This window comes from Saccostrea cucullata, unplaced genomic scaffold (assembly GCF_032062105.1).
Source record: "Saccostrea cucullata isolate Sc308-1 unplaced genomic scaffold, CSIRO_AGI_Scuc_v1 ctg4114, whole genome shotgun sequence".
Classification (NCBI taxonomy): Eukaryota; Metazoa; Mollusca; class Bivalvia; order Ostreida; family Ostreidae; genus Saccostrea; species Saccostrea cuccullata.
This window is the reverse complement of record NW_026939776.1, coordinates 82761-93246: the sequence shown is the minus strand read 5'-3', so window position 1 is coordinate 93246 and position 10486 is coordinate 82761. Positions and strand designations below refer to the sequence as shown.

The 10486-nt window shown below is 31.6% G+C and overlaps 1 protein-coding gene across 1 annotated transcript; it reads right to left on the bottom strand.

Annotated features, from left to right (window-relative positions):
• Positions 1 to 1350: 1350 nt before the first annotated feature.
• LOC134253915 (baculoviral IAP repeat-containing protein 7-A-like) lies at positions 1351 to 9836 on the bottom strand. The gene is made up of 7 exons (XM_062736489.1): positions 9749 to 9836; positions 8845 to 9196; positions 7104 to 7279; positions 5113 to 5200; positions 4258 to 4431; positions 3316 to 3459; positions 1351 to 3006 (listed from the first exon to the last, which is right to left on the bottom strand). Exons 2-7 carry the CDS (start codon positions 9185 to 9187, stop codon positions 2810 to 2812), a joined length of 1122 nt encoding a protein of 373 aa, XP_062592473.1. The 5' UTR covers positions 9188 to 9196; positions 9749 to 9836; the 3' UTR covers positions 1351 to 2809.
• Between the last annotated feature and the right edge of the window lie 650 nt (positions 9837 to 10486).

Genomic DNA, 10486 nt, shown 5'->3' with positions numbered 1-10486 from the left:
TTTTGAACAAATACTACTTTTAGAATTGAGAAATGTCTTTTTTCAGAGCGGGGGATTGACCTCGCCTTGTACGCCTCCATTCTTTTAGAATCTATACTTCTTCAGGATACTTCCACTTCGATTTCAGCTTTTTTAACCCAGCGGATCTTAAGAAGTTTTTATGAAAGATTTTTATGCACGATTCGATTGATCCGGGGCGTATTTTTCTATGTGAAAATTGGATCTACATTGTATATATATATATTTTTGCCCGCTACTGGTCATTATTTGAAAACTAGTCCTGGATGCTTCCACATACGTTTCAGTTGGATGCTTTCAAATATTTTCAGCTTTTCTGTCCAATTGGTTATCGAGATTTTTAAGTAACACCATCTAATGTTGTCTTCTCTTGACTATGTCTTCAAGGAAAGTGGTTGATCCTTCATTTTAACAATTAATTTAACCTATATTTTGAAATATTTGAATTTTTGTATATGAACAGGTGTTGTATGTTCAATTTAACCTCCACGGTATATATATATATATATATTTATTACTGCATAGGGAATTATATTTTTACAAAAATGCTCCTGATAAAAGCATTCCCACTTTAAAGTGATCTATGTACACGTAATCATATCAGAATATTGAAGACTGTTTTAAGAAAAGATAATATGTTTCTACATACAAGGCCTAAAGAGTGGATACCTTAACATTAAGTATTTCAGCAATTTCCTGGTTAAGTGATGTATTTTATATTCAATTAAAACATATATTTTTTGTGCTAACTTGTTTTTTTTTTTTGTTCTATGTTCTTCCAGTTATAGATTGGGTAATTATTGCGCGTAAAACCAACACTGCCAGCACATAACACAATATCAAATTAATTTTGTATATTATAATTATTTGTTAAGCAGTCCAAAATTATTTAACCCCTCCACCCCCCCCCCCCCACCGCCCTCTATATCTATGAGAAACCGTTAGGGGACAAGTGTATGTACATTTTTAAAGAATAGTTGTCATATTTAATAAAAATCCGAGTAATTTTCTACCAGCGGATTTAACAGAAATTGAGATACCGCGGAATTCTGACCCCGTGGAAAGAAGTACGCCTACATCTTGACCATTCTCCAAAAAAAATGAATTTTCTAAAATATCTAATTTACGCTAAGAAAGACCAACTTGCATTTTCCCCCAAGATTTGGGCAAACTTTATACTAGTAATATACGGATGTGTATATCTTTTACAAAGTAGGTCATCTATAATGCCATTTACTATTCTTTTTGCAAAGTAGAGATAAACACAAAATACAAACCTATAGCGTCTACCCCAAAGAACGACAGGCAACCGTTTTATATAATGAAGTCATGTCATGTTGAAAATATTTTATTCTGACTTTATTTGGTCATTTTCAACTAAAAGATCTGGAATAAAATAAGGATTAAAGAATTGCATGTAGGAACAAACTGAAAGTCATTTATTAATACAGATATTGACTCCAATGTGATATTCAAAAAATGATTAAAATTAAATTTAAATGTACAAAGCTTTGTACATGAACTTAAAATAAAGCAATATTTTGTTGTTTCTTTTCTTTTAGGAAAATAAAATGGTATCTCCAATAAATGAAACCTAATATACCATCCAAAATCAATGCAAGCTTTTATACAAGTAGATTTTCTTTTTCCTTTTCCAGAAGTTGAATGTAAATGTAGAAAAGTTGATTTTCACAATACACAACAAAAAAAAATTGTATTTAAACCAAATTAATATAATTTTTCCCCCAATTTTCTGTACCTTGTATAATAATAATGAGCTAAACAGAAATTTATACACATGTATGTCATATATACAAATATGTACATTGAATTGTATGAAATGGGTTATATGCTTGTACAATTACATGTAATTGCATGTACATGTAGTAAATATGTGTATATGTGCTGTACAGTTCTCAAATTACTTTATGAATACAAGTAGCACATATGTAAGTTGTGCTTGATCTAACTTGATCAATTAAAATGATGTTAAAAAATTGTAATGTACAGGAATATAAATATAAATGAAAACTTGTTTTACATTTGTTTTCAAAGTCTTGCTGCGCCAAACTTTTTTTTACTTGTTTCTTTAAGAATAAAATTCCATTGACCCTTATTTATATGGTATACCTTTGACACAAGTAATATTAGTATTTAAAATGTTATATATTTCTGTCAATTCTAAAAACATATTTTACTACACAATGAATATTAAAATTCACTTAAGCAAACTATTGTAATGATAAGGTTTTATATTATGACCCCTAAACCTCGTGGTATAGTGATGAGTTGGTCAAACAAAAAATAACTTGATTAATTAATTCTCCTTTACAAGTACTTCCTTCTAAAATGTTTTATGCATTTATCAAACATTTACTTCATTGAAACAGTTGAAGACATATACATATTTCGGATACTAAATCCTCATCAGTGTTGCTTTTCTTAGTTTCAAATACCTGGTAATATGAATTTTAAATAAAACACTATTTTCCTCAAATAATTTTAAACAAATATTTTTAAAAAGGCAATATTTTGCAGAAAACATATATGATATAAAATATTTTAAAGTTGAATTCCAGAAAAAAAAATTAATAGAAGAAAAAAATGTAAACCCCCCTTCCTAAGAAAGAAACTGAAATTCCAATTAAAATTACCATCTAATAATCTAAAGACAATTATTGCAACATATATGTATACATTTTTTTCTTTTTTTTTTTTTTTGAATTGTATTTATAAATTTTTTGAGTTGTTTTGTTTTCTTTGTGATTTTTATCCATTTTGTTTAACCAACTCATGCAAATGACACGCGGACCGTCCCTTTGATAGATTCTCGGCACACTGGGCAGTTTTTTAAAGCGGGTGAACACTGCGCACAACTGACCAGGTGCCCACAGGGTAAAAAAACAATGGACACCCTCTCCTCACAGCACAGAATACACATTGTCCTCTCTCGCATTTCACTGTTTCTCTGTGTAAGCTCCTTAATATCTGTAAGAGACAAAAAACATATTTAATTACACAAAATGATACTTTTAAGGATTATAAACTTTGATATTAAACAACAGATTAAATAATGTGTTTTTCCTTGTACAATTTTTGATTTAAAAAGATTTCTGAGTGACATAAAAACTTTTCAAGTCGTAATGCAAAAGTGAAAAGATTTTTTTTAATCAGCGTATGCTGATTCTTAGATAAAAAAAATTACTTCAAATGTGCAAGGCACTATTGAGTACATATACAATTAAAAGTGTAATTAAATATGAAAATAATAAAAAGACTAATTAAAAAATAAGTCACCATCAGGCACTCTGTCGTTGATTTTCTTCCAGGAACTGTCCGACAAGACTTTAGGAACCATGGAATTTTCTTTGTCGATTTCACCGGACTCTTCCATGTCGAAAATAATGTTAGCAATGTTTGATCCTGACATGCCATCCCAGCCTTAATTAATGAATTAATCAGTTAAAATTAAACATAAATATCAATTAATATCATAAGTAAATATACACCACTGGGTAATATGAAAATATTTTAGTACAAAAGTCGAATTATCTCCCTTTAACCAGTAAATTACTAAATGTATGGATTCACAAGTACATGTTATGATAAACTGATTGCTGAAAAAATGTCAACTCAAAGAATATCAAAACATTACATAAATGTATGTAATCAATCTCTTTAAGGATTATAGCGCAGTAATTTAAAGGTAACATGTGCCGCTCTTCTCAATATTACATATCAATTACTTCATAGTTTTATTCAAAGAAAAAGATTAAACCTCAGTCAATCAATAACAAACATTGATTTGTATTTTATATGGTTTATCAAGAACCCCCCCCCCAAATCCTGTATTCAAAATGACTTCAAAGATTCATAGAAGAGTATACCATTGCATATATGTATTGTTACATTATAAATAATTTTATTTAACATTTAATAAGCTCTTGACAAAATGAAAATCTTAATGAATCAATTTAATTCTGATAGATGTTAATTACAGCAGTCTTTCATGTTGAAAATAAAAACTCTCAACAATTACAAATATGAATTTAGATGTATTCAAAAATGAGTAACTATATAGAGTCAATGTTTCTACTATATTTAATTTCTTCAGAATTTCAAAGTAGGTTATCTCCCTTTAACCATTAAAAAAAATAAGAAATCAAAATAGATATCTTTCATGTTGTCTTTTAAGCCCCCTTTTCCAAAATTTTTCTACCACGGGAATTACTATCCTACCTTTAGCCTGCAGTACTTTATCGACCGCCATCTTGACAATTCTGGGCAGGTACCCCATGGCCAGGACACTCTGAGCCGCGTCACTCAGGAGAGGGTTTTTCTTCTCGGCGTTTGTTGGAGGTTTACGACCTGATGACAAAGACTGACTGCTGGTTGCTGTGTTATTCTGTATTCCTACAATACGTAATTACATCATACGTGTAAGCATGTATAATTTAAACATAAAATCTCAAATGAACCGTCGAATATGAAATATTAAAGCTTTTGGATAAATTCTGGTAGATTTTTTTCTCCTAATAGTAATATCTAATTATGATTTATACATATTTGACTTTGACACTTTTATAAATTCTGAACAATCATGTGGTGTCTTATTTGAATAGTAAAGAATATTTCAATAACAGTATTAAGCATATAATTCTATTCAATGTGTAGCGGTCAGCCGGATTCAAACACTGGTGGCCAGATAGTTCAGTTGGTAGAGCATTTAACCAAAGATTCAGGGGGACTGGATTCAAATCCCGGTCTGGTCCACTGTATTATCCTCCTCACCCATTACAAATGTACATGAACCTAGCTATCCTGCACATTACTTCAATCACTGCCAATACTGGCACTCGTTATTTCAACAATATTTCATATAGCTGTATGTACAGCCTTGTGTCTCTTTCATGTCTATCATGCATCATCCTGTTCTAATAGGTATGCATTAAGACATGCCATCACCTCTGTGTACAATATAGCCTTATACAACACAGAAGACTAGTCATACCTGTGTCAATGTTGGGAGGTACACAGTCAGCCGCGATGTCTGTGTATAATATAGCTCTGTACAATGCAGAGGACTAGTCATACCTGTGTCAATGTTGGGAGGTACACAGTCAGCCGCAATGTCTGTGGCTTCCCTCGTCATTGCATCAGATTGTTGTTGTAGAGCTTCTTGCTACAAAACACAAAAGAAAGGTATATATAAAATGTTTATATGCTGTCATTAACAAATTCCAAATTTAACATGCAAAAATGTGAGTAAAATCAACGTACAAGTATGAATGATTCACTTTAGGTTAAGATAATCAAATGATAATCAAGTGATGATTATATTGACTACATGGTAAGCATAATACTGATTCTTTAAAAAAATTTCTCATGAAATACTGAAATATATAAAATAAGCAAAATAAATGTAGGTTTCCTTCTAGATCTGCTACAACTTGGTGAAGGCAGGTCGTCCTGTTTGACTTTTGACCTTTCCCTTTGATCTGACTTAAGGCATTGTAATTATTGACCTCCACATTGCCAAGCTTCTATATATATTGTCCTGACTTAATTCTGCCCAAGCTTAGTTTGCAGACAAAAAAAAATAGACAGACAGACTGACTGGTCAGTCACAATTTTAATATGCTTCTCAGATCTACATGCATAGTCCGAAACTTCACTTCCCTGAGAAGGTTGGGAAAAACACAATCATGTTAAACAGCGTCTGATTCATTCTAACATATTTTTTGCCAAAATGCCAAAACAAATGCAAACCACAGTTGTGTCAGCTTCAGTAGTACAACAAATAAAGTCTGTTGCAACGTGGCTTGACTCCTCAGAGAGATCATCGATGGTACGGCACTCAATACAAAGGGAGGCTACTGTGCAACTCCACCATACTCCTCTGTTGTATTATTTATGGAATTGCACTGGGGATATAAATCAATAACAGAATGAAAATAATCCTCTCAGCCATAACATTCTTCATTGATTAGCAACTTTAAAACTTGGATCAGGTGTATTTTCAAGTGACATTTAAAAGTCTGCATTATATTGATTTGTTGATGCATATAGAACATTGTCATTTCAACAAAAGGCTGAAATATTAGTCAGTTGTGTAAATTCTAACAGAAATTACTTATCACCAGACCCTTTATCTGGCATCTTCATGCAGTGTGTTGATTACTGCATACATCTTCTTAATAAGAATGGCAGAATTGCCTTCCTCGTATATTTTCTGCTTGTCTAATATATATTTTTATACTTCCTGAGTCGTCATTTTTGCCACAGATATTCAGATAAGACTTTTTTTTAATATTAAGTACACTGGTTTAGACAGCCCTGTTAACATGGTAAAACCCAGGATTATGTATGTTCCTGATATTTCACCACTATTATTTATAGATGATTCTAGTTTTGAATAAAACTACTGTTACACTGATCAGTAGTATCTTTCATGAATAGATCCCTTTTTTAGACCTCAATCTTTAAAGTATATATAATGTAGTCCTTAAGTAAAATTTCTATTTTACACATCAAATTTATGTAATTATATCAATTTATTACACTTTGTTAAGTTTTTAATACATCTCATATTTTTTGTTCTTTGTCCCCAAGTTCTATAAATCATCTCTTAGGTCATTTTAAAAATATATATAGAAATTGATTCAACACAATGTTCAACTCTGAAGGTGTGATCATGCATCATGATTATACACAGTCAGGCCTGTGAGCAATAATATTAAATGACTGTTCTCTCAGTTCAATAGAAACAGGAAATGTATGCCTCTTATATCCATTCAATGTAAGTGCACTTGTACAATATCATGAAACTATTTGCCAATTAAAGCATCTGATTCAGCTTCATGCATGAACATGATCATGATAAGAAAAAATTTTTCTCAATTACCAATTACTGCATTCTTTCCTTCATTTTTCATAAATTTATTTTTAATTTCCTGATGAAATGTAAATGACACTGAAAAGTTGAAAAAGATATCTTATACTCTGTCCTCTGCAATGACAGTAATGCAGTTTGCACCTGAGAAGCATTGTTAAGGTAATTTGAGAAAATTTAAATCCCACTATACCATTTGCTGTTGTCGGACTGCGACTTGTACGAGGTTGATAAAATCTTGTCCTTTCTTGTCCTTGACAAAGAAACATTCGGGGGCCCAGCGGGCATGCTCCACCCAGGGCTCATCCTCGGGGTCCCAGTTCCGTAATCCTGTCCCACACAAGAAACACCTAACACTGTCCGCTTGACCTACAAATAGGGAACATTCAAATAATATGAACCACTAATTGCAATGGTAAATGTTCTGGTGCATCTTCAACTATAGCTGTCTTCATTTGACTTTTTTTTTCAAATACATGTAGTACACTACATTTAAAATATTAGGGAATACATACGTATATAATACATTTTTTCTGATAATTACACATGTAAATTTTTGCATCTTGAAAGAGCTAGGTTCATTTATAATGTTTAAAATATTGCTGTCCTTTAATCAATTTATTAACTGATCTCCAATCTCTGCCCCCTTTCAAATATCATTTTTTTTTTAAATATAAATAATTAAGTAGAGACTTTGTGCCTTCATTTCCTGAAGCAAATTTCCTATCTGAGCATTGTTGAGAATCCAAATATTAGAAAACAGATTTTTTCAGAATACATTTTAGAAAACAGGCTCTATAAAAATAGATTAAAAATGTATAAGTTAATTTTCACCCTATAAATTTTACTAAATACATAATTAAAAGATATAGGTGGGGAGATGGGGGACAGTGTACTTGAGCTCCCCATACATTTCTTCTGAATGAAAATGTTAGCATTTAACTTAGCATTAAAATGTTTACTGTCAGGATGGTGTTCCCTTCCCTTCAAATCCCATTTATAGATCCTCCTCTTCCCTCAAAATAAATATTTGAATAAATATAAACTTGGGAGTTTTGATAATTATCCTCTTGGAAGGGGGGGGGGGGGGAAAAGATTTATTAGATTTTTTTTATCACAAAACTTAAAACATTATTTTACTTGTCCATATTGATCTGTGCTTGGATACGAATTACATGCACATGATGTAATTAAATAGTAATTACTCCGTATATAAAAATTTCTAAAATGTTGGATTGATCCAGACAATCTGCTACATCATGCATGTGTAGCAAATTAAAGTTATCATGATGTTAAACATGTTAAATCTAAATAAAATCATGTTTCTAGGAAAAAGAAAAAAAATTGGGAAATCCAAACTTAAAGGAAAATATTTCAAATTCCAAAAAAAATATTGACCGATTTAAATGCAATATTTTTTTTTATTTATCAATTTCATTTTTGATGATATAAATAGAAAACCTCCTCTTAACTGGAAACCCCTATTTAAAATACATCCTTGTAACAAGGCATAAGTGGTCCGACCAATGAAATTGTGCATACTGCATAGATTTAGAACCACCTAATGACCTATCCTGTCCTATCCTGTTTGTTCATTTCTACAGTTAAAACATGCTATTTATCATGTTTATCAACTGAACAATGTAATTGCATGGTTTTAAAGTCATGTGGGAACACCTATTTATTACTTTGAGTACTTTAAACATAATAGGATTGGTTTCAAATAAACATGATGATATTAAAGTTGTGCGCAATATACCATCATCATAATTTTTTCATTAAAATATTTGTACTTTGTAATCCTTTGTGCCAGTCAAAGTGCACTCACTCATGTGATATGGAGATTACAATCCCAGTGCAATCAGCGATATTAATAGCACATTCCAGATTTTCACTTATTTTGCTGTATAACTTTTTATTTAAAATTTATATACCTGTGTAAAAAAATCCAGCATCAGCTAAGTTTTCAGGATTTTGTTTGGCTGTAGGGGGCCAGTTATTGTACGAAGCTATTCGTTTGCCTCTCTGGGAATAGTCCGCATATTTCGCCTGTTGAGGTCGCGATGCATGAATAGAGTTAATTTCACTAGCATGGTTCACACTTGGGGGACGTGCACTCGAATGAGGAATAACACTGTCCGCTTCGTTCAGCTGATTTACATATTGCGGATGGTAATTTGAGGGAACTCGTTGCGGACTTCCTAGCTCTCCGCGATATGTGTCCGGCGTATCTTGTCCATTTGGGAATCCAGGAATTCGTAGTCCAGAACTTAACATACTATGTATCTGTAAAAAGAAAGAATTAAACTTTCCTTTATCATTCATCCTAAAAAAAATGTAAAAATGTGAAAAAATGTAAAGAAAAAAAAAACTGTGAAAATATTAAATGAGCTAGTTTATGGTTTATATGACAGCTTAGCTAAGACATTTACATTATAATTTTTTTTCTTATGTATGCTATATACGTGAAGCATGATAATGACAGTCATTTTTGAGACCTTCAGAATACATGTACCCCAAGAAGCATACATGTACAAACTGTAGGCCTGTAGATTTTACAGTACAGCATATAGTGGATTAGACAAACTCAACTGCACCCAGGAAAGAGATTCATGTTCTTACACCATGTATCTATGCACAGGTTAAAAATCAGTAGACAATATATTACTTAGTAAACCTGTGAACGTACCAATTATTGATTTGCTGTTTGCAATATGCATTTAATCTCGCATTATATACCTTAATAAGGTGGGAAAAAGGAAAAGAAACAATCCAAAATATATTGGAATTTCCGCTTTTTTTTTTTTTAAAATAGAAGTATAAATAGAATACACGTACCTTTAGTTACTTTACCTTCAGTTGAGTTAAAACTGTTCACACGAAGAAAAATCCAGTTCTAATATCCCCTTGAACTTCCCACAGCTAAGGGGCAAGGTGCATTACTGCATGACGACGTTTTACGTCATTTTATCTATAAATAGAAACAGCTCAAAACTGGAAATTTTCATCTATAAATAGATTTCTGCAAATATCAACAAAAATGCGCTTGGGCATGCTCGCTTACCGCTTAAAAAGTATTCATGCATATAGTTTATTAAAAAATTTTCATTATTGTGTTCATACAGGGAGGTACAAGCATACAAAGGAGGTTTAACTGTAGGCGTCTGTTTAAAATTTCCGCACCTGTCAGGCCGCCAGCTGCGTTTTTCACTTCGTTTGGGAAATATAAATAGATCTCTTGTGATAACTGCGTCGTGCTATTTATACCATAATCAAAGTACTGAAAGTACTGTTAGACGGAGGCTTCATGTATGAGAGAACACAAAAGAAATATATATGTCATACATTGCTGCAAAGAATATTATGAGAAATAATGTGTAGTTTTTTTTTTCAATTCAACATTTTTTTCAAAGGATACTCCAATATTCATGAGGTTTTTGGGATATTATAATTTCATCTTTGTAATGTAAACTTCGCCTTGATTAAAGTTCACTGTTATTTAGATGAGATACTTTCAATATTAAACCTTTCAACGTAAGAAACAGTAATTGACTAGGCCTGGTTGACATAAAACTT

Bases quoted from the DNA above. Each gene is read 5' to 3' on its own strand.
- LOC134253915 (XM_062736489.1), bottom strand. From the start codon at position 9,187: ATGTTAAGTTCTGGACTACGAATTCCTGGATTCCCAAATGGACAAGAT. The intron at 5,201-7,103 runs GTATAGTGGGAT...TGTGTTTTGTAG, and splicing joins CAGTCCGACAACAGCAAATG to CAAGAAGCTCTACAACAACA. The intron at 4,432-5,112 runs GTATGACTAGTC...TACGTATTGTAG, and splicing joins ACCTCCCAACATTGACACAG to GAATACAGAATAACACAGCA.